Below are 25,226 nucleotides of genomic sequence, written 5' to 3' on the forward strand. Positions count from 1 at the left end.
TTTCCCAGTTTCCTGAAGTGATGGAACGTATGGAAAACATCTGCTTGCTATAGAGTTGCTCCCACAGCTTCAAATTAATCATACTGATGCATCCGCTTTTTTCTCGAAGTCAGTGATTAAATACAGAACCTCACTTCTAATTCGCAAAATACAACACCACATTCAGTTCCCATCTTATGTGTTGATCAGCACTAGAAACATATTAGCCAATCCATCAGCAGATGGGACTGGCTAATGTACATCTTATATACAGAATGTCTGCAACATAGAACATTTCTAGGTGAGTCAGTGTCTGGGCGAACTGAGATCATTGTATATTACTTTTAAATATGGAATAGAAATTTAGTAACTACATTTTTGACCACAACTGAACTTTCTGAGTTCCTAGAGATTACTTCACAATTAATGAATGTCTATACGTGTGTCGCAAAATTATACAGTACCTTTAAACACTTTCAACACATTTTAGATGTGAGATATAACTTTTAAGGTTTACTATACTGTGGAAAGTGTATGTGTGTGTGTGTGTATATATATGTATGTATGTGTATGTATGTGTATATATATATATAATTGTCTAAGGGTTTTTCCGTCTGTCTGTCTTTCTGTCTGTCTGTCCTGGAAATCCCGCGTCTCTGATTGGTCGAGGCCGCCAGGCCTCGACCAATCAGAGACGGGCACAGCATGGCGACGATGATGTCATAAAGGTTGCCTCGACCAATCAGCGACGGGCACAGTCTGCCGCCAGGCCTCGACCAATCAGCGACGGGCACAGTATCGACGTAGATGTCATAATGGTTGCCATGGCGATGATGATGTCATAAAGGTTGCCTCGACCAATCAGCGATGGGCACAGTCTGCCGCGAATTCTGGAATCATCATTGTCCATATACTACGGGGACATGCATATTCTAGAATACCCGATGCTTTAGAATCGGGCCACAGTCTAATATATATATATATAATATATATATATAATATATATATATATATATATATATATATATATATATATATATATATATACACACACACACACACACACACACACACACACACACACACACACATATATACACATACACACACTGCTTAAAAAAATAAAGGGAACACTTAAACAACAGAATATAGGTCCAAGTAAATCAAACTTTTGTGAAATCAAACTGTCCACTAAAGGTACCGTCACACTCAGCGACGCTGCGGCGATAAAGACAACGAGCCGACCTAAACTATATCGCTGGAGCGTCGCTGTTTAGGTCGCTGTAGAGACTTCAAACACAGCAACTCCAGAACGATGCAGGAGCGATCCAGTGACGTAACTGCGACTCACTTCTCATTCTCGCTGGTTGTTAAAATTATTATGTAAATTGGATTTAAGTGTCATAAAGATTTAATTGTTTTGTTTTTCAAATAAACTCGTGGATGGTATTGTCTCAGGGCTCAATGTATCACTGAAATCAATCTTAAACACATGTGATAATTGGTTTTCCAGGTGATTCTAATTAAAGGAAAACTACTTAAAAATGATGTTCCACATTATTAACCCCTTCCCGACATGTGACGGTATAGTACGTCACATGTCGGGACCCCCGCTTTGATGTGCGCTCCGGCGGTGAGCGCACATCAAAGTCGCGACATGTCAGCTGTTTTTTACAGCTGACATGTGCGCGCAATAGCGGCGGGTGAAATCGCGATCACCCGCCGCTATTAACTAGTTAAATGCCGCTGTCAAGCGCAGACAGCGGCATTTAACTACCGCATCCGGCCGTGCGGCCGGATATGAGCGCATCGCCGACCCCCGTCACATGATCGGGGGTCGGCGATGTGTCAGGAAGGTAACCATAGAGGTCCTTGAGACCTCTATGGTTACTGATTGCCGGTGGCTGTGAGCGCCCCCCTGTGGTCGGCGCTCACAGCACACCTGCAAATCTGCTGTGTAGCAGCGATCTTATGATCACTGCTGCATAGCAGAGCCGATCGGGCTGTGCCTGCTTCTAGCCTCCCATGGAGGCTATTGAAGCATGGCAAAAGTAAAAAAAAAAAGTTTTTAAAAATGTGAAAAAAATAAAAAAAATATAAAAGTTTAAATCACCCCCCTTTCGCCCCAATCAAAATAAATCAATAAAAAAAAAACCCAACCTACACATATTTGGTATCGCCGCGTTCAGAATCGCCCGATCTATCAATAAAAAAAAAGCATTAACCTGATCGCTAAATGGCGTAATGAGAAAAAAATTCGAAACGCCAGATTTACGTTTTTTTGGTCGCCACGACATTGCATTAAAATGCAATAACGGGCGATCAAAAGAACGTATCTACACCAAAATGCTATAATTAAAAACGCCAGCTCGGCACGCAAAAAATAAGCCCTCACCTGACCCCAGATCACGAAAAATGGAGACGCTACGAGTATCGGAAAATGGCGCAATTTTGTTTTGTTTTGTTTTTTGCAAAGTTTGGAATTTTTTTTCACCACTTAGGTGAAAAATAACCTAGTCATGTTAGGTGTCTATAAACTCGTAGTGACCTGGAGAATCATAATGGCAGGTCAGTTTTAGCATTTAGTGAACCTAGCAAAATAGGCAAGCAAAAAACAAGTGTGGGATTGCACTTTTTTTGCAATTTCACTGCACTTGGAATTTTTTTCCCGTTTTCTAGTACACGACATGCTAAAACCAATGATGTCGTTCAAAAGTACAACTCGTCCCGCAAAAAATAAGCCCTCACATGGCCAAATTGACGGAAAAATAAAAAAGTTATGGCTCTGGGAAGGAGGGTAGCGAAAAACGAAAATGGAAAAACGGAAAAAGCTCCGGGGGTGAAGGGGTTAAGCAGGTCACAGTTTTCAAGTAGCATGGGAAAGAAAAAGGATCTCTCTGCTGCCGAAAAGCATCAAATAGTGCGATGCCTTGGTGAAGGGATGAAAACATTAGAAGTTTCCCGAAAACTTAAGCGTGATCATCGTAGTGTTAAGAGATTTGTGGCTGTATCTGAGCACAGATGTGTTTATGCTGATAAAGGCATAATAAGGAAGCTTTCTGCCAGGCAAATTCATTGGATTAAGAGAGCAGCTGCTAAAAAGCCATTACAAAGCAGCAAACAGATATTTGAAGCTGCTGGTGCCTCTGGAGTCCCTCGAACCTCAAGGTGTAGTCTCCTTCAAAGGCTTGCTGTGGTGCATAAACCTACTATTCGGCCACCCTTAAACAGTGTTCACAAGCAGAAATGGTTGCATTGGGCCCACACATACATGAAGACTAATTTCCAAACAGTCTTTCTTACTGATAAGCAATGAGCAACCCTGGATGGTCCAGATGGATGGAGTAGTGGATGGTCCACTTTGATTTTGAGCATCATTCTAACTACAGACCTCCGTGGGATATTAGTTGTGATTTACGTTGATCATTTTTAGGTTTTATTGTTCTCAACACATTACACTATGCAATGAATAAAGATTTACAACTGGAATATTTCATTCAGTGATATCTAGGATGTGGGATTTTAGTGTCCCCTTTATATGAAAAAGTTTGGCACCCCTATTAATCTTAAGCTCAATGTTTTATAAAAATTGTTTTTTTTGCAACAGCTATTTCAGTTTCATATATCTAATAACTGTTGGACACAGTAATGTTTCTGCCTTGAAATGAGGTTTATTGTACCAACAGAAAATATGCAATCTGCATTCAAACAAAATTTGACAGGTGCATAAGTATGGGCACCTCACCAGAAAAGTGACATTAATATTTAGTAGATCCTCCTTTTGCAAAAATAACAGCCTCTAGTCGCTTCCTGTAGCTTTTACTGAGATCCTGGATGAAGGTATTTTTGACCATTCCTCTTTACAAAACAATTCCAGTTCAGTTAAGTTTGATGGTCGCCGAGCATGGACAGCCCTCTTCAAATGATCACACAGATGTTCAATGATATTCAGGTCTGGGGACTGGGATGGCCATTCCAGAACAGTGTAATTTTTCCTCTGCATGAATGCCTGAGTAGATTTGGAGCGGTGTTTTGGATCATTGTCTTGCTGAAAGATCCATCCCCTGCGTAACTTCAACTTTGTCACTGATTCGTGAACATTATTGTGAAGAATCTGCTAATACTGAGAGGAATCCATGCGTCCCTCAACTTTAACAAGATTCCCGGTACCGGCATTGGCCACACAGCCCCAAAGCATGATGGAACCTCCATCAAATTTTACTATGTTTTAAATTGTTTTTCTTGGAATGCTGTTTTTTTGCTGCCATGCATAACTCCTTTTTTATGACCAAACAACTCAATCTTGGTTTCATCAGTCCACAGGACCTTCTTCCAAAAAGAAATTGGCTTCTCCAAATGTGCTTTTGCATACCTCAGCCGACTGTTTGTGGCGTGCTTGCAGAAACGGCTTCTTTCGCATCACTCTCCCATACAGCTTCTCCTTGTGCAAAGTGCGTTGTATAGTTGACCGATGCACAGTGACACCATCTGCAGCAAGTTGATGCTGCAGCTCTCTGAAGGTGGTCTGAGGATTGTCCTCGACTGATCTCACCATTCTTCTTCTCTGCCTTTCTGATGTTTTTCTTGGCCTGCCACTTCTGGCCTTAACAAGAACTGTACCTATGTTCTTCCATTTCCTTACTATAATCCTCACAGTGGAAATTGACAGGTTAAATCTCTGAGACAGCTTTTTGTATCCTTCCCCTGAACAACTATGTTGAATAATCTTTGTTTTCAGATCATTTGACAGTTGTTTTGAGCCCATGATGCCACTCATCAGAGGAGATTCAAACAGGAGAACAACTTGCAAGTGGCCACGTTAAGTAGCTTTTCTCATGATTGCATACACCTGGCTATGAAGTTCAAAGCTCAATGAGGTTACAAAACCAAAAAAAGTGCTTTAGTAAGTCAGTAAAAGGTAGGTAGGAGTATTTAAAACAAGAAAATGATAAGGGTGCCCATACTTATGCACCTGTCAAATTTTGTTAGAATGCAGATTGCACATTTTCTGTTAGTACAATAAACCTCATTTCAAGGCAGAAACATTACTGTGTCCAACAGTTATTAGATATATGACACTGAAATAGCTGTTGCAAAAAAAACAATTTTTTATAAAACATTAAGCTTAAGATTAATAGGGGTGCCCAAACTTTTTAATATAACTGTATGTATGTGTGTGTATATACACTCACCGGCCACTTTATTAGGTACACCATGCTAGTAACGGGTTGGACCCCCTTTTGCCTTCAGAACTGCCTCAATTCTTCGAGGCATAGATTCAACACAGGTGCTGGAAGCATTCCTCAGAGATTTTGGTCCATATTGACATGATGGCATCACACAGTTGCCGCAGATTTGTCGGCTGCACATCCCAAAGATGCTCCATACAAGGCAGGATGGATCCATGCTTTCATGTTGTTTACGCCAAATTCTGACCCTACCATCCGAATGTCGCAGCAGAAATCGAGACTCATCAGACCAAGCAACGTTTTTCCAATCTTCTACTGTCCAATTTCGATGAGCTTGTACAAATTGTAGCTTCAGTTTCCTGTTCTTAGCTGAAAGGAGTAGTACCCGGTGTGGTCTTCTGCTGCTGTAGCCCATCTGTCTCAAAGTTCGACGCACTGTGCGTTCAGAGATGCTCTTAGGCCTACCTTGGTTGTAACGGGTGGCGATTTGAGTCACTGTTGCCTTTCTATCAGCTCGAACCAGTCTGCCCATTCTCCTCTGACCTCTGGCATCAACAAGGCATTTCCGCCCACAGAACTGCCGCTCACTGGATTTTTTTTCTTTTTCGGACCATTCTCTGTAAACCCTAGAGATGGTTGTGCGTGAAAATCCCAGTAGATCAGCAGTTTCTGAAATACTCAGACCAGCCCTTCTGGCACCAACAACCATGCCACGTTCAAAGGCACTCAAATCACCTTTCTTCCCCATACTAATGCTCGGTTTGAACTGCAGGAGATTGTCTTGACCATGTCTACATGCCTAAATGCACTGAGTTGCCGTCATGTGATTGGCTGATTAGAAATTAAGTGTTAACAAGAAGTTGGACAGGTGTACCTAATAAAGTGGCCGGTGAGTGTGTGTATATATATATATATATATATATATATATATATATATATATATATATATATATATATATATTTATTTTATACCATAGTATAAAGAGTTTTTTGTATGCACTACCGCTCGCACTTGTAGAATTCTCATATACTGATTGGTAGAGATCTGACTGTCAGCAGCCTTCTGATAATCTTAAAGGGACCATGGTGGCTCTCACAATGGCTGAGTCCAGGGCCGGACTGGCCATGGCTATCTGGCAAATGCCAGTGGGGCTTGTCTGGTCATGGGCTGCCTTGTCTGCTATGTTAACAGAATTAGTGTTCCCAAGACACCCATACTGTTAAGAGTTGTGACGAAGTTGTCACTTATCTCAGCAGGCCACGGGAATCATTTGAAATATTGATCATGTAGTAAATCTTGGTTTCCTCCATCCAGGGTAATATTAGTAATATATTCCATCTGGTGCTTGGGGACGGGGACAACATGGGCCTGTATAATTTCAAATGCCAGGGCTGAAGTTCAGTACCAGTCCTTACCTGGCTTAGTCCATTTTTGTTTACCAAGCATAGTTCCATAAATTTTATTGGGCCTGTGACTATGCAGCTTATTTTCATTTTTGCACGTGTAGCACGCCAGTATGAGAACTTAAACGACTTGCAGGCTCCTCTGGGAAATTAAATACTCAAATTGTCTCTTCAGAGAGGAATAGGACTTGAACTTCAGTGCCATCTATTGGAAGTATCAATCCTACAAGTTTATATCGACCTTTGAAGTCTTGCTATCTCCAATAGGTGGCACTAGAATTCAAGTCCTCTTCCTCGCTGAAGATGCAATTTGCATATATTAACACACACTGCATTGCATACATATATACACAGATTTAATAAACAAAAATCTTAACGCTTCTTTAAGGGTATGTTTCCACGTTCAGGAAACGCTGCTTGTTTGACGCTGCGCAGAGCTGCAGCGTCAAACAAGCAGCGTCCAGATGTTCCAGCATAGTGGAGGGGATTTGATGAAATCCCGTCTCCACTATGCGTGGAAACCCGCACGCGGCGGCCCTGCGACTCCGGACATGCTGCGCGTCTTTTCAGATCGCAGCATGTCCGTACACCTTGCAGGGACGCAGCGTCCCCGCAAGGCATATCACAGGGCCCTATGGGACAGAGCGATCATCCCGAATGTGAAGAGTTAACACATCCGGCATGATCGCGTCCCAGAAAGGGGGCGGGGCTGAGCGCCGAGCGGCTTCGCCGCTGCGGCGATACCGCCGGCCATCCTGACAGTGGAAACATACCCTAAAGGTCTAGCAGGGAACCATAGGAGACAATAAGATAAGTCCAGCAATGCCCCCAGCCCTCTTCTAGAAGTTCTTACTACACCATTCTAGTTGATTGACAGATCTCTCACATATGTGTTACTAGTACTGGGAGAAGCTGGTTGAGTGTGGAGCCGGACTAGTCTCATCTTTACCTATGGTCCCTGGTCTGTGGTTTGTTCAGCATTAATTGAATGACAGGTTCCCTTTAAATCAGTTTCACATGGCCTAACAGACACAACCGCTACAAAATATTGTTTGCAAGGAGTAACTAAATATGAGTGCCATGAGTTGGATCTCCACCTATCTGCTTTATGGGCCTAGCCAAAAGAAGACCTCTTCGGTAATAGAACATCTGTGTGAGAAAATGTGTCAGTTCAGAGGAAAATGTATGTATGTTTGTTGTTTTCTGTGGATGGCTTCTCCATCAACACTCTTTCTAGAAATGCCATGATTTTCATTTAGGATAGGAAGCCTGATTCATGTGAGTTCACGTAGACGATATTTATATGTAATGTTGAACTCAGTAAATTGTTTAGCCGCTCCTGCCACCCTGCAAGGATGACCTGTGAAAAGACATAACGAATGCAACCCAGTAATGGCAATACATTAAAACCTGCATCTGTTCAAGAATTCCTTCAGAATATAAGATAAATAAACGGCGGGCAGGAAGGAATCGCTTATAGGATCCTACTCTGGTCTGGTGCGTTACATAAATAAATGCATTAGTTTTACATGCACAGATGGCAGGTGAAGAATGCTTACTAAGGTATACATTTGTTGTTGGCTGTAGCATACAAGGAACATTTCATGAAAAGTACTGACTAATATATACACGTGTGTTTCAACCTCTTTTGATGTATATGATACTTGAGTTGATGTAACTGGGAAGAACGCCATGGTTTTAGTTGAAAATATTCAGTTCTAGCATTCAGCATGACCTATAAAGCTTGAAATAATTAGTATAACTCAAAAAGTAAAAGTATTTCTACAAAATCTATTCCTTCTATTATTACATTATGTTTGGCAAGTTTCCGTCTTTGATTGATGAAGCTTATATTTTGTTGGAAATGTAGAAACCTGTACCCCAATGGTTGGTAAGCTTCCAGGTGGAATTGTTCTTTAATTGATTGAACTGTTTTGCATGATTAAATGTCATCAGAAAATTACCAGTTTTTATATTAGTTTTTTATATTAATTGTATTTTTCTATTTTAAATTGATAATACTATTTTCCATATCACTATATGAAACAAATTGCAGTAGTCTTTCTTTTTTTCTATGGCCAATATGTTTCATTTTTCACTCACTATTTGTTATTTACAGATAAGTTTTCCTCCTCTTCCTATGACATTAACCTTTGCCCAGATCAGAGCATACGTAGAAAATACTTCTTTACAATTCAGTAGAGTTTAAGTCAGTATTTTGCTGTCTTGGTCCATGTTTATATGCCAAAAAGAACCGGATGTGTGAGTCTAATATTAGGCGTAGTTGACAAATGCAAAGATTGTAAGATTTCTTTTTTTCTTGCAATAAATTCAACATAATAATTTGATTAAAACAATAGATCATTTTATGAGTACCCATTCCCTTTGATTTTATGTTGCAGGTTTTATGAGAGCTGGGTATTCACTCCTTTGGGGCTTTCAATAGTGTGATAAACTGTCCAAAACTCAGTCCAACAAAATACTATGTTCCATATCTATGGAAAATCATGGTATGATATGAGCAATGGATTAGATAAAAGATGTATGTCACGATTACTCTGCTCAGTGAGTGATTGTTTTGCTTTCCTTTGGGTCATGCTGAGTTGTCAGTGTATTGATTGACAGCTCAGCTGTCCAATATTATGATAGGCGTGCTGAGCTGTCTGTGCTTTGATTGACAGCTCAGCTGTCCAATCTGGACTTGTAGGTGTGTGACTTTCTCCAGGTGTTCTCTGTTCTGGAGATTGACCAAGCTATTTAACTTAGCTGTTTGCCTCTGATCTCTGGTTAGTGTTTGCCTGATTCTGTTGTTCTAAGTTCTGATTTTCCGCTTCCAGACCCTTGGACCGTGTTCTGACTGTCCCTTTGTCTTGTCCTTTTGGTTTGATCTGCTATCTCCTAGTATTTTGGCCCTGGACCGTGACCTGACTTGCGCTTTTGTTTTTTCCTTTGGTTTTCTACATGTTCTCTTCCCCAGAACATGTAAATTCTCTGCCTCATATTTTGTCTGTGAGTAGTGACTAGCGTCACATTAAGTCTGGTCAAATACTATTTTTTTCCTTCACCAATGGATCCAGTTCGTGCACTCTGTAACCAGGTGACAAATCTGACCCAGGTGGTTCAGTATCTGGCCAGGGATCACCAGAGGCTAGAATTATTACAGTCCCAACTGCAGGATCAGTTTAGTACTCTGGGTGCTTCCTGAAGCTCACCTCTATTGACAGTAGTTATATCTTTTGGACCCGTTAATGTGCAGTTGACCACCACCAAACCAGCTGTGGCACTTCCTGACAGATTCTTTGAGGGAAAGGGATCAGTTTAGCGTACTTAGGGAGAGCTGTAAATTATTTTTTACTCTATGAACCTGGGATTCTGGGGATGAGTCCCAGCAGATGGGTATAATCCAGTCCATGTCCCGATTGAATGTGGGTCCTCAGAATTGGGCATTCTCTTTGTCTCCACTAGCTGTTGACATCTTTTTTGATTCTTTAGGGTGGTCTATGACAGGGTCCAGGTCACACAGGCTAAGATCATGAATCTGACGCAGGGGAGCCGCTAAGGATTATAGTTCTGAGTTCCGGAAATTGTCCTCTTGAGGTTCTGTGGAATGATGCTGCTCTCAAGTTTAAGACGCGATGAGCGACAGAGGGTTTTGGTTATTCTTCCCAAGACTGTTTCCTTACCTTACAAAGAAGAAAACAGCCTCACTCAGCCGCTGTTTTCTTCTTATTCTGATTTTGGGTCCACCCAAATTCATCCAGCACCTCTTATTTATTTATTTAGCGTCAATCTTTCTTCTCTGTTTCCTTACCTTAGATGGAACCAATGCAGCCAGCTCTCAGACCGTGGAGTGGAAACAATACCGCATCCTTGGACTCTGCCTCTACTGTACTCATGCTGAGTATTATCTCAAGGACTGCTTGATTTGCCCTCAAGCAAACAAGCCGTCTGGAAATGCCTAAGGCTATGTTCACATGTTGCGTTTTTGCTGTGTTTTTTAATGCATATTTTAAGCTGCATTTTACGGTACCAGTAAAAGCAATGAAATTTCAAGCACATACATTGTTCTTTTTCCTCACTGAATTGGAAGACTGCTGCGTTTTTGAAAACTGTAGCATGTCACTTCTTTCAGAGTTTTTTCAGCTTTTTTTCACCCATAGAAAGCAATGAGTAAAAACACAGGTATCGGGTTTTGCTGCGGTTTTAATGAAAAATGCAGGTACAACAGGATGTGAAACCCATTTCATTTTGTGATTTTTCACAAGTTTAAAGCAAATTTGTCAGCAGGATTTTGCTAAGTAACCTACAGGCATTGTCAGATTAAACTGATTAAAATGATACCTGGGGTGAAGAAATCCGGTGTTTTGGTTCTTGTGTAATCAGTTTAGAAGTTTTCAGTTAATGAGATTCTGGTTCTCGAGGGTCAGACTATAGGCATCGTCTTATCTTCCTGCTCTAAGCTAGAGAAACCGAGGAAAGACCTGCCCACCGGCCACCCCGAAGTACAAACAGTCTGTCTTTATGATGAGCAACATGTTTGTGCTTCGGAGTGGCCTATGGGCAGGTCCTCCAAATAATTTGATTAGATTGCCCTTTTTTTCCAAAAATGTTTTTGGTTTCACATATGTCTTGCATTGATGACTTGTGTTAATGCTATTGTGGTGGAAGCAAAGCAAAACTTTAGGATCCTGAAAAAATGCAGAAAAACCTGCTTTTTGAATGCAGCTTCTTTACTGCCAAGAGAGCAGGGTTTGCCTGCTGATAAAAACAGTATGTTTGTGCTTTGATTGACAATTGTCGTCCAATCTGGGACTGAGAGGTGTGGGACTTTCTCCAGGTGTTCTCTGTTCTGGAGATTGGCCAAGTTATTTAACTGAGCTGTTTGCCTCTGATCCCTGTCAGACGTAGTTTGTGCTTCTTGGTGAGTGTTTTCCTGATTCTGTTGTTCTAAGCTCTGATCTTCTGCTGCCTGACTCTTGGACCGTGTTCTGACTATCCCTTTGGCTTGTCCTTTTGTTTGATCCGCTATTTCCTGGTATTTTGACCCCAGACCGTGACCTGACTTATGTCTTTTCTCTTTTCTCTATGTGCTTTTTATGTGCTCTCTTGGTACTGACTGCGGAACGTCTGACTTCTCTGCCTCACGGTCTTTCCATTGTCATTAGCAAGTATGGAGCCTTGCTGGTAATACCCAGACATGAAATTACTGAAAAATACATGAGAACCACCAATAATTTTGTTACACAGGGAACAGCTCTACTGGGGGGTAGTGAAGGTCAGCACATAAAATCATAGCTACATAGGTTGGAAAAAAAGACCTATGTTCATAAAGTTCAACCTTTTTTGACCAGTTTTACATTATCTTTGTATTACTTATAACCCTTGTGAGAAAAGCATATAGTAAAGAACCCTTTCCTGTTTAGCTGCCAGAATCCCCTTCCTCTGTGAGCAATTAAAGTTAGAAAAATTATTTTAAAAGCTATACACCTAAACATTGAACTCTATTGAGTTAGAAGGAGGCAGACAAGATTAGGTGTTTATAAGTCTAGATCAAACAGAAGGGCCAGAGACGAGTTCCAGAGGTGGAAGAGATGGATCAGGTTCTGGTGCTGCCTGGAGAGGGAAGAAGATGCGGCTATACTTTAAAGGGAACCTGTCACCTCGTTTTGATGCGACCACTGCGTCGGGGCTTATCTACAGCTTTCTATAATGCTGCAGATAAGCTCCGGATCCGACCTGAAAGAGAAGAAAAACATTATTTTTGGGTCCGGCGCCTCCCATCTTCATGCGATGTCGTCATCCTGCTTGCTTCGTGTCATTCTCCTGCACAGGTGTACTGATCTGCTCTGTTTGAGGGGAGAGCAAAGTACTGCAATGCGCAGACACCGGGAAAGGTCAGAGAGGCCAAGTACCTGCACACTGCAGGAATTTGCTCTGCCCTTGACAGATCAGTACGCCTGCGCAGGAGTTCGACACGAAGCAAGCAGGATGACGACATCGCATGAAGATGGGAGGTGCTGGACCCAGACCTGCGACACCCATCGGACCGGACCTCCCCTGGGTGAGTATAATAAAACTTTTTTTCTTCTCTTTCAGATCTGATCTGGGGCTTATCTGCAGCATTACAGAATGCTGTAGATAAGCCCCGAAAGGCAGTGGCCTCATCTTATAGCGGCAAAACGAGGTGACAGGTTCCCTTTAATGCACACCAGCATTTTCAGAGCCATAGTCTTATAGAAATTATAGATTTTAGAGAGTTATTTATGGAAGACCGGCAAACTGTTCTAGTATGTGGCACAAAGAGACTGAGGAATCCCCTTTATATGGGACCCCCTACTTTTACAGCTTTGAAACAAAGCTGTAGAATATTTCTGGGCAGATCAGGCAATAGAGAGATGGGGTCTCCTTGGAATTCAATAGCCCTGATGGATCTAGTAGCAGTAGTTCATCACTATTTTGTATACTTTGAAATTTGCAAATGATATCTCACGGCCTATAGCAGATCACATTGCAAGGTGTAGGTATTTGGAAACCATCCCCTATAATATCAGAGGAGAAGTAGAGACCCCTGAAATTGTAGTGTGCGTCTTCGGTAAGACTTCTGGTAGATAAGGTCATTACAGTCCAGAATCCCTCTCACTTTAATCTAACTTCTATATTGTGATTGTAAGTTGTCCACAAGCCAAAGACAGGGATTGTGAGGTTTTAGGAGAGATTCCCCCATAGAAGTGACTTAGCTCCTCTTTATGTTTTGTATGATGGGCAAGCAGAACCAAATCAGTTTTGTAAAGGAGTAAAGAAATTAGTTTCTGACAGAATCCTTTTCAACTCTAGTTAGTGGATGTCATAAATGTTTGCACTATAAAGTGTTTCAGTTGATTGGTTTTATACACTTTATTTGATGTTGTTTAATGCCTAAATTATACTCATACATGTGTTGTACATATAGTTCCAGAAGAAAATATTATTTTATGTGCAAAGCTACATTCTATCTTACCACCTATGCACTTGGCAGGTATTACCTGTCAAGAATATAGATTTAATGTAAGAACCAGATGAACTAATGAGTTAATAGAATTTGTAAGACAGGAGGTTGCTTACTAATTGTGTCCTATTTTCTTGGGACATCAAACTAACTCCTATGTCAGTTATGTTATAATACATAAGTGCATGTACTGCTAAGATTATTGGTTCCATTTTAATACATGGAAAGAAATGATAAATTGAGGAGGTAGGGAGAGATGCAAACTAATAAACTGATGTATATGGTGGTTTTACTGTACATAGCCTTCTTTTCAAAAGTGAAATGAAGTACAGCATCTCTCTCTCTCCATATATATATATATATATATATATATATATATATATATATATATATATATATATATATATATATATATATATACACTCTATACATTGTTAATGTGGTAAATGACTATTCTAGCTGCAAACGTCTGGTTTGTAATGCAATATCTTCATAGGTGTATAGAGGCCCATTTCCAGCAACCATCACTCCAGTGTTCTTATGGTACTTTGTGTTTGCTAACTGTGTAAGAAGGCTAATGGATGGTTAGAATACCCTTGAAAACCCTTGTGCAAATATGTTAGCACAGCTGAAAACAGTTTGGCTGATTAGAGAACCTATAAACCTGACCTTCCTTTGAGCTAGTTGAGAATCTGGAGCATTACATTTGTTGGTTCCATTAAACTCTCAAAATGGCCAGAAAGAAAGAACTTTCATGTGAAACTCGACAGTCTATTCTTGTTCTTAGAAATGAAGGCTATTCCATGCCAGAAATTGCCAAGAAACTGAAGATTTCCTACCTACAACAGTGTGTACTACTCCCTTCAGAGGAGAGCACAAACAGGCTCTAACCAGAGTAAAAAGAGAAGTGGGAGGCCCCGCTGCACAACTGAGCAACAAGACAAATACATTAGAGTACATTAGAGAAATCGACGCCTCACAGGTCCTCAACTGGCAGCTTCATTAACTAGTACACGCAAAACGCCAATGTCAACGTCTACAGTGAAGAGGCAACTCCGGGATGCTGGCCTTCAGGGCAGAGTGGCAAAGAAAAAGCCATTTGTGAGAAGGGCTAATAAAAGGAAAAGATTAATATGGGCAAAAGAACACAGACATTGGACAGAGAAAGATTGGAAAAAAATGTTAGAGTGGCCAGCGCAGTCACCAGATCTCAACCTCATTGAGCTGTTGTGGGAGCAGCTTGACCGTATGGTACGCTAAAAGTGCCCATCAAGCCAAACCAACTTGTGGGAGGGGCTTCTGGAAGCATGGGGTGAAATTTCTCTAGATTACCTCAGCAAATTAACTGCTAGAATGCCAAAGGTCTGCAATGCTGTAATTGCTGCAAAGGGAGCATTCTTTGACGAAAGCAATGTTTGAAAGAGAAAATTATTTCAAATAAAAAAATTTTTCGAACCTTGTCAATGTCTGGACTAGATTTTCAATTCATTTGGCAACTTATTTGATTAATGAAAGTATGAGTTTTCATGGAAAACACTAAATTGTCTTGGTGACCCTAAACTTTTGAACGGTAGTGTATATCCCCACATTCTGGGAATATGTCCCTCATTCTGCCGCTGTTCTTACTCACCTTTCCTCCGCTCCCCCACAGTGCAGTGTCAGCCGGATGCTGACTTCATCGTGCAAGCGATGGAAGTGTATGATGTCACTCCCATACGCCCTCAGTCACTTGCACGCCAACTTCTTCTGGCCTCTGATTGGCTGCCAGTGTGTATTGCAGCACACAGACCCAATGGATCTCTACGTCGCAATACATTTCAGCTGAATGTGCATCCGGAGATGCACGTACAGTTGTTGTTTGCACTGGCGTCAGCGGGCCCCTTGCCTGCACGAGCCAGGTTTTGGTCCTCTTCTCCAAAGAGCAAAATGTTATTAGTGTCCATGTTCCTTTTTATTTTTAGAAATCAATGATCTTTATGTATGTATTGATGCACCCCTTCAAAGAAGCAGAATGGATTATGCATTTTATGAGTAATTTGCATCAGATATTTAAGATAGCTTCAGTTTAATGCATTACTGAATAATAATAATAATATATTTATTTTTCCCAGGCAAAATCTTGTTCCGGCGAAGTCACATACGTGATGTTGCAGTACGGCGCCTGATTCCGATTGATGAGTATTGTAAGGTAAGGGAATCCATCCATTTTAGAAATATTCATGAACACAAGTGTAACTTACTGATATTAGTTCTTTGGAAATTATGTGTAATGAATGAAGATTGCTATTCCAAAAATTATGTTTGCAATTATCAATATATTGATAATAATATGTTATATTAATGTATGGATGACATCACAAGTTCAGCTTGTCTTGTATTTGGAAAGTGAATTATGATGGCTGCTTTTTGGTTGCTAAAATATGTCTGTTTAACAGAACCCCCATCCAGGTCTACAGTGGGGCATCTAAATCGGATATACTCTAGGGTGCCATGGTGATCTCATTTAGGCTCAACATATTTTTGAGGAACATTGCAGCCATAACACAGAATGTGATCCTATAATAAGCCTCTGTTTTTAATTCTCCTTAGACTTAGAATGAGGTTAGAAAAAAACTGCATGTAAAAAGCGCATGTATCCACACCTTATCATATGTTTTTATCAAATCTACAGTAAATAAACAGGAAGTTTACTTAACATAACAGTTTTGTCTGAAACATGACACACAATAAAAGAGACATACACCACAGCAAGAAGACCACTACAAAACCAAATTTATGAAACCACTTTCAAAAACTTAATGAAAAAAAAAAAAGAAACCGGATTTATCTGATAGGTGCAAAAATGCTGGAGAACGTTTTCAACATCAAAAACTTACCAAATACTCATTTTGGGAACATAGATCCAGGCTAATTGTGATTTATTTTTTTTGCCAATTTTCTGGGAGACTAAATTTACCGTTTTCCTAATCTTGTGTAGGGGACACACACAGCTTTACTATATCCATTACAGTGAAAAAAAAAACACAAAAATTGAACTTGTTTTAAGTTGGTATGCATGCAGCACATAAACGCATGTTCACTTTGACTATGAAGCATACAAAACCTACAAGAAGCAAAATAAACATAAACCCTACTGTAACTAAATAAGTAAAAAGCAAAAATGCATTTAAATAGCACAGGGTTCTTAGTAATAGTTGATCAAAGAATAGCATAAAAGCCATCCCACCGTCGACAAGATGACCATGATCGGGATAGTCCTACACTGTCTAATATTAAAAACTTTACCATGTGTCAGAGTTGACCTCAATGTGTGAATAAGGGCAGACAAAAGGACCAGGTCCACACCTGTGGACACCAGTCTTGGGAAGCCTTTAAATGTTATTTCCAGCTAAAGAGAGAGAGAGTGAAAGAAAAAAATGGGTTTAAGTATTTTAAAAACAAAAATAAAAAAATACGGTGAATGCTGTAAAATATGAAAAACGTTTCTATTATCGTAATTTTTATCAATATTGGCTCTAGAAAATTAAAGAAAAAGTGATCAAAAAGTCATATCTACCCATTAATGATATCAATACAAACTACAGCTTGTTACACAAAAAAAGAAGCCCTAATACAGTTCTATAAACACAAAAATGAAAAAGGGCTCTTACAATATAATGACCAAAGATAGACCACCCATAGAGATGAGGTCTCTACCACCGCAAGCTTAGGAAGCTGACAATACATTGACGTATGTGGCCAGGTGACCTGATTGTCGCAACCTGGGTTCTTGAAATGTCTCCATTTTTCCACAGGTTGGGGGAAGGTGGGAGGAGGTCTTCACTCATTGCTCGAGTGTTCAATTAACCTGCATATTTTGTCCTACAAAGTTTGCAGAACAACAACTGCAAGGTCTGATGCAATGAGTAATTAACATATTAACAAACATCGATTGTTCAATTAATCTGTGTCCTTGTCCTCCAAGGACAGCATAATAATAAGCTGCAAGGACTGATGCAATCGGCAGTCAACGACCATTCAACAAATCAAGGAACATCAATTCAACCTACAATAAGTCAACGTTCAGTCTCATATGAACAATAGCTCATGTCCGTCTGGCATAATTAAGAATAAATGCGGTTTCATCACATACGCCCTCATACAGCTCCTCTGATGGAAAATTGTGAAACTTATGTCTCTCAGCATGCGGTAACCCCCGAACAAATTACTTTTTTTTTTTAAAGAGTGTAATAAAAAACATATAATAACTATATAACTTTGGTATCCCCAGATTCATACTGACTCACAGAATAAAGTTGACACTTTATGCAGCACAATGAATAGCATAAAATCTATCACAAAAAACAGGCAGTGTTGTTGTTTATGTTCCGTCCTATGAAGAGTTAATAAAAGTTTGTTGAGAATGATTGATGCCACCAAGAAAAATAAACAAGCCCACAAATGACTTATGACTTTTGGATAGAGATGGGCGAACCTGAACAGAAATGTTCGGCGTTCGTACCGGATGGTCACTGTTCAGGCCTGACCGCCAAACATGGACTTTCTGCTGAAGCAGAATGAGGCAAATTGATGAGAGCTTAGAAACTCATCTATCCATTTCCGTTTTTTTGCGCTGAACAAGTATTTCAACTGTTAACAAATATAACACATTCCTGATGATACGAGGAAAAGTAGTAAGTTTTCTGGTGTAAACTTGCAGGTAAAAACCTCATATTTTTAATGCTGTTTTTTTCTGTGAATGTCAGTGCAATTTTTCCCTTTAACATTAGAAACTTTTGTAAGTACTCTAGTTTAAAGCATCAATACATTGCTTAATCAGCCCAGTTTTCTCTGCCTCTCGTTCGTAGGAGCCTAAGGGACCAGAGAGATAAATATTTCCTAAAGAACATACAGTGCAATTTGGTAATGAAATAAGTGCTATATCATTTAGGACATTTTTAATAATAAAGTAAGGTTTAGTAATGAAAGATGGTCTTCGGTAAGAAACTGTAAGTTACTATAAATGCTGATTATATGCAGAATTATTTTTACTTTTTATCGTACCTTTGTCATGGAGAATTTCTGAATCTGTGACCAGCCCTGCGTTGAATACATCTGTAATCGTGTTTTTTTTTTTTTTTGCAGAGATAATTACCCTATATATTTTTTCTTCAGTAAAATATTCCATCTTCTGGAGCACAAAAAATTGACATATTTGTTGCATTAGACTTCAAGGTTGGCCTTCTAGTCAGTGCTTGTACAAGATGAAGAATAGGATATTATTTTAGCTTAGTTCTCAGAAGGGGTCCAGGATATGTGATATTCCATAACCCTACACATTTCCTTTCCAGTCAGTGTTTTGCTAAAAGGAGCAAACCCAGAGTGCCATGTGCATTCTGTAATGAAATGACTTGATGCCTGACTGGTTCTTATTGGGATTGCTGGGAATAGAGGTCTGCGTGCGGTAATGTCAGATTGTGCATTAGTCATTTTGTAATAGTGCATCTGGCTCTTAAGAATGTATCTCCTAAGCTGAGATGAGAAGAAAGAAGAAGCCTGGAACTCAGATATTTGATTTACTATTAAATATTTATGATGCAGAGGAATACAGATTATTATGTTATGGATCCTAAAATAAAAATCTATAGAAGCACATTCCGCATGCTGAGAGAATTACTCTATGCACTATAAAGGCTAGCCTCCCATGATGAATGTTTGGGGTGTTTTGGACGCTGTATATTTCAGCTAGGATCACACTTTGCAGGCGTGGTGGATTTTTTTTCCCTGCAATGCTTGTCTATGGGCCCATGAAAATATCAGTCCGAACTTGGATGACAAGAAGATTGAGAATTTTTTTTTTTTCATTTCTTCATGTACCAGGAAATCGGATAATAGTCATGTCAATTCTGATCGAACTCTGATTAGTGTCTGATCAGAATAATCGGTCCAATTTTCTTGTATGTAAAAAAAGAAAAAGCGGACGTCTGAATGATGCCTAAAACTGTGTGCCCACAATGAGTTTTTGGCCGGGGTCACACCTGCGTGTGCAATGCGAGAAGTGCATCAATTCCCAGCACTGCCGCCGGCACCCAGGACTAGAGCGTTCAGCTGCATGTATTTCTATGCAGTCACACGCTCTGGTCCCGAGTGCCGGCGGCAGTGTCGGGAATTGATGCGAGAGGCTCGTGTGAGTTTCTCACATTGCACACACAAGTGTGACCCCAACCTTTGACTTTCAGTATTCAGCTGCATCAAAAACGCAACGTCTTAGGCTATGTGCACACGTGAGTAAAATTTCTGCACCATCTCTGCAGCTCTTGGCAGCAAAAATGCATCTGAAAAAAGTGCATTTTTGACTCAGTTTTGCCTTCCTTTTTCCCCTGCGTTTTTGAGTGATGTCAGTTGTGAAAAACCCTGCACCAAATTATTTTCTGCACCAAATCTGCAAGTCAAAAATACCGTATACACTCGAGTATAAGCCGACCCGAGTATAAGCCGACCCCCCTAATTTTGCCACAAAAAACTGGGAAAACTTATTGACTCGAGTATAAGCCTAGGGTGGAAAATGTAGCAGCTACCGGTTAATGTCAAAAATAAAAATAGATACCAATAAAAGTAAAATTAATTGAGACATCAGTAGGTTAAGTGTTTTTGAATATCCATATTGAATCAGGAGCCCCATATAATGCTCGATACAGTTCATGATGGCCCCATAAGATGCTCCATATTAAAATATACCCCATATAATGCTGCACAAAGGTTAATAATGGCCCCATAAGATGCTCCATAGAAACATTTGCCCCATACAATGCTGCATAAAGGTTGATGGCCCCATAAGATGCTCCACACATTATGGCCCCATACATTGTGGCCCCATGAGATGCTCCACACATTAGGGGCCCCATGAGATGCTCCAGACATTATGCCCCATATGATGCTCCATACATTGTGGCCCCATGAGATGCTCCACACATTATGCCCCATAAGATGCTCCTCATATGTGCCGCATAAGATGCTCCTCATATGTGCCCCATAAGATGCTCCTCATATGTGCCCCATAAGATGCTCCTCATATATGCCCCATAAGATGCTCCTCATATATGCCCCATAAGATGCTCCTCATATATGCCCCATAAGATGCTCCTCATATATGCCCCATAAGATGCTCCATACATTTGCCCCATTTGCTGTTGCTGCGATTAAAATAAAAAAAATCACACTCACCTCTCTTCGCTCAGGCCCCCGGCACTTGCGATAGTCACCTTCCACGTTCCATCGCTGCACGCTGCTCTGTCTTCCATCCTCTGCACTGACTGTTCAGGCAGAGGGCGGCGTGCACACTAATCACGTCATCGCGCCCTCTGACCTGTACAGTCACAGCCAGAGGACGGAAGACAGAGCAGCGCGCAGCGATCGAAAGTGGAAGGTGACTATCGCGCAATGCTCCCCCTCCCCTGATATACTCACCTGCTCCCGGCGCGGTCCCCTGGCAGCGTCTCACTGTCAGATGATCTCCGGGAGCCGGCGGCATCTTCCTGTGTTCAGCGGTCACGTACCGCTCATTAGAATAATGAATATGCATGCATATTCATTACTTTAATGAGCAGTACCACGTGACCGCTGAACACAGGAAGCGCTGCCCGGAGACCATGGGACATGCAGGGACCGGGCCAGGAGCAGGTGAGTATATCACAGCCGCCGCTCCCCCTCACCTGCCGACCCCCCCGCCGACACTGACTCAAGTATAAGCCGAGAGGGTCACTTTCAGCCCAAAAAAGTGGGCTGAAAATCTCGGCTTATACTCGAGTATATACGGTACTCCACATTTGATGACGCATCAGGTTTCTCATTCACTTAGCTGGCATGAGGATTGCTTCAGGTTTATCTAGAAAATCCACCGAAAAAACACACGTAAAAATGCGCATTTTTTTCAACTGCGTTTTTCCTGCCAAGAGATGCAGAAATGTTACAGAAATGTTACTCAACCTGTGCACCTACCATACAGTTCCAGCAAAGTGGATGTATTTTATTGAAATCTCATGCCCACTGTGGTTTTTACTTGTACTCTGTAAGGCTACTTTCACACTAGCATCGTGCACTGCACGTTGCTATGCGTCGTTTTGCAGAAAAAACGCATCCTGCAAAAGTGCTTGCAGGATGCGTTTTTCTCCATTGACTTGCATTAGCGACGCATTGCCACACGTCGCAACCGTCGTGCAACGGTTGCGTGTTGTTGCGTCGGACCGTCGCCACCAAAAAGCGTTGTTTGTAACATTTTTTGGTGCGTCGTTCCCGTCTTTTCCGACCGCGCATGCAGGGCCGGAACTCCGCCCCCGCCTCCCCGCACCTGCCAATGGGGCAGCGGATGCGTTGAAAAACAGCATCCGCTGCCCTTGTTGTGCGGCGCATTCACTGCTAGCGTCGGTACGTCGCAACGACGCAATTCGTCGTGCGTCGTCCGACGCTAGTGTGAAAGTAGCCTTACATGTCTCTTGGGGTACACTGAGTTTTATGTGCAGGTTTTTCCCATAGACTTGCATTAGATGTGGAAAATCCTCGCGTAAAAAGCGCACATGCGGAAATGCATCAAAAACACATGTACATCACACATCATGAAGTTGTGTCACAGCCAAATACCAGGAAGTGTAAAAAACAAAGCAGCTTTGTTTAAAACATGAACTAAGCGACAAGCAACGAACATGCAGCATCAAAAATGTGATAAATACCATTGTAAAAAAAAATAACTTAATTTACATAAGAGACAGAAATGGTGCAGAAAATCTGCAACATCAAAAGCTTACCAGATAGTCATCGTGGGAACGTAGCCTAAATGTAGTCCTGCCAAAATGGTGAACTAGTTGTGACCTAACTTTTCCACAGCCTGCAGGTGCCGGGCATAGATTCTCAGTGCCTGGATGCTAAACAGGTGGGAAAACAATAAAGGAATTAGGCAATTACATTTAACAGCGGGATTTCCTTTCTGGTTTTAACCACAAACACCTATAAACTATTATTTGTCATCTTCCATTATTGTGCATGCCAGTGTTCAGTTAATGCCAATATATGGTAATTGTTAGTGATGAGCGAGCGTGCTGGGGGATAAGGTGTTATCCGAGCACGCTCGTGTCCAAATCAAGTATTTTCAGCATTCTCGAAAACTATGGTAGAGACCCCATATGTCGCAGCTGTTCGACAGCCACAACACATGCAGGAATTGTAATTGTCTGTTTGTTAGGCTATCCCTGCATGTGTTGCGACTGTCAAACATTTTTTTCGAGCGCACTGAAAATAGTCGCTCATCACTAGCATTTATAATTGCTGTATCCATACTTACTCTAGTCTCTTACTATATCTCTATAAGCCTTATATTTATTTTACTCACTTATATAGCGCCATTAATTCCACAGCACTTTACAGACATTATCATCGCTGTCTCCATTGGGGCTTACAATCTAGTTTCCCTATCTTTGGAATGTGGGAGGAAACCCGAGAACCCGAAGGAAACCCACGGAGAACATACAAACTCCTTGCAGATGCTGTCCTTGGTGGGATTTGAACCCAGGACCCATTGCTGCAAGGCTGCCGTGCTAACCACTGAGCCACCATGCTGCCCATATATTTTGTTGTATTTTCATATCTATATTTTTATTTTATATTCCCCGAAACTGAAATAACTAAATTAGTGTTCTAAAGTTAAGCTTAAACTGAAATTATACTAAAATGTAACATTTCTGAAGCTTTATTTCATGAAAATCATAACGATACAGATTAAAAAAAACCTTAAAATACATTTTGGAAATGTGTTAATTCTTTCTTGGCTTACTTTTCACCAACGCCAATATTTTTGTAACTAATTCTATTTTCAGTGTAATAAATGTGACAAAACCGTAGGCATAGGCTAGGCAGCAGAAAAAGCAATAATGTAGAGCTTGACAAATTTTCGTTGCATTTCTTTATTAAAAGTAGCACAGATATTGTGCTTCCAAATTCTGGCCCAATTTATGATTAGAATCCAATTAAAATAGTAATGGACTCTCAATGTCCCAGGTAAATGAGTGAGCCTTACCTGGTATATGCGAGGTTCTTATAGAGGTGCTTTAGCTTTGCAATTGCCATGCCGATTGGCTAGATATTTCAACCAATAACACGTGCTGTCATGGTTTCAAGACACAAATTCCAGGAAAGACCTTTAAATGCTGAAAATATTGTAAGCTGAGGCCATTGTAACTTATACGACCCCTTTAATGATATGCAAGCAGAATGTAATGTAAACATTATTGCAAAATATGGTGATCTTATAATCAATACTCTGGGAAATTTATTTAGACTGATGTTATTTATTTAATAAACAGGCCGCAAGAGTAATTTGTACCTACCGTATATTTCGGACTATAAGATGCATCCCAAATTTTCAGAAGGAAAATATAGAAAAAAAATTAATGCGTCAAATGAGGTCCATCTTACAGTCCTGAATTTAGCTTACCCGGGAGGGATCGGCAGCGGAGTGTTTGGTGGTCCAGCGATGATATGACCCAACTTGGTGCACAGGTTCAGTGGTGCGGAGGGCTATGGCGACATTTTGTGAAAGCTCAACAAAAAACAAACAGATGGGCGGGCACCATCCAACTAACAATATTGGGGACCAGAGTATATCCACCTTGAGAAAGACACCGTGAGTGTCGGAACGCGTGGGTCGGGTACCTCGGACTTAATGCTGGGGCGACCTTCTGACTGTGTTAGGGCCAAGTATGGACTATTGTTTTACTTCCTGAATCTGCCTGCTTGGGTTTACAGTCAGGAGAGAATTGGGTCCCCACTGCATTGACAACACACGGTTTTCATCAGGACTATTTTGCAGCTCTTATTGTCCAATTATATTGGCCCATTAGGGACAATATCTATATATATGTATCTGCTTGTCCAGTTGCTTAGACTGTGCTGGGATTCTGCTCACAGCGGATATTCTTAGCTTATATGTGTGTTGTACTGCTTTGAATGTTATCATATATTGCTATCTCCGGCCTTGGGGTTTCTCCGTTTTGGGTATTGTACCCTTTATTATGCATTTGTATCTACGTGAATTATCCCTAAATAATTTTTAATTGTTTTCATGTGTGTATTCTGGTTCTTTGATAAAGCTTTTTTGAAATTAAATACGGACTGTTTGGGTGATCCCGGATGTGTGCATGTATCTTCTCCTATTCTATTTTGTGAAAGCCCGGAGCCCCCGCACATCCATTGCTGCGATGCGGTGGTCTCCAGGAAATCCCATCCCAGACTGGTGCTTCCAGGGCGATGATCTCACTCCCATCCCAGCCTTGTGTGGCTGGTGCTGCAGGTTCAGCGGTGCTTGGTTGTGCGGGGGCTACGACGACATTTTGTGAAAGTCCAAAGACCCCGCACTTCTATCGCCTCAATGGCAGCCAGAGGCGGCGCATGCGCAGATTGAGATCTCGGCAATGAGATCTCATCCCGAGAGAGATCTCGGGAGACAAGATCTCGTAGCCGAGATCTCAATCTGCGCATATGCCGCCTCCGGCGGCCATTTTCACAGAATTCACAGCATCGAGGCAATAGAAGTTCGGGGACTTCGGGCTTTCACAAAATGTTGCCGGAGCCCCCTGCACCACTGAGTACCACAGAACCAGCCGCACCAGGCTGGGATGGGAGTGAGATCTTCACCCTGCAGC

At 41.1% G+C, this 25,226-nt stretch overlaps 1 protein-coding gene across 2 annotated transcripts in view; it reads left to right on the plus strand.

Moving 5' to 3' along the window:
• Positions 1–25,226, plus strand: part of SH3PXD2B (SH3 and PX domains 2B) — a 240,814-nt gene that overhangs the window by 133,469 nt on the left and 82,119 nt on the right. For both annotated transcript variants that reach the window (XM_077265785.1, XM_077265784.1), the window contains exon 4: positions 15,669–15,745. In XM_077265785.1, the coding sequence (XP_077121900.1) occupies positions 15,669–15,745 (77 nt within the window). The remainder of the gene's footprint in view (positions 1–15,668; positions 15,746–25,226) is intronic.

The sequence above is a fragment of the Ranitomeya variabilis genome, chromosome 5, assembly GCF_051348905.1.
Source record: "Ranitomeya variabilis isolate aRanVar5 chromosome 5, aRanVar5.hap1, whole genome shotgun sequence".
NCBI lineage: Eukaryota > Metazoa > Chordata > Amphibia > Anura > Dendrobatidae > Ranitomeya > Ranitomeya variabilis.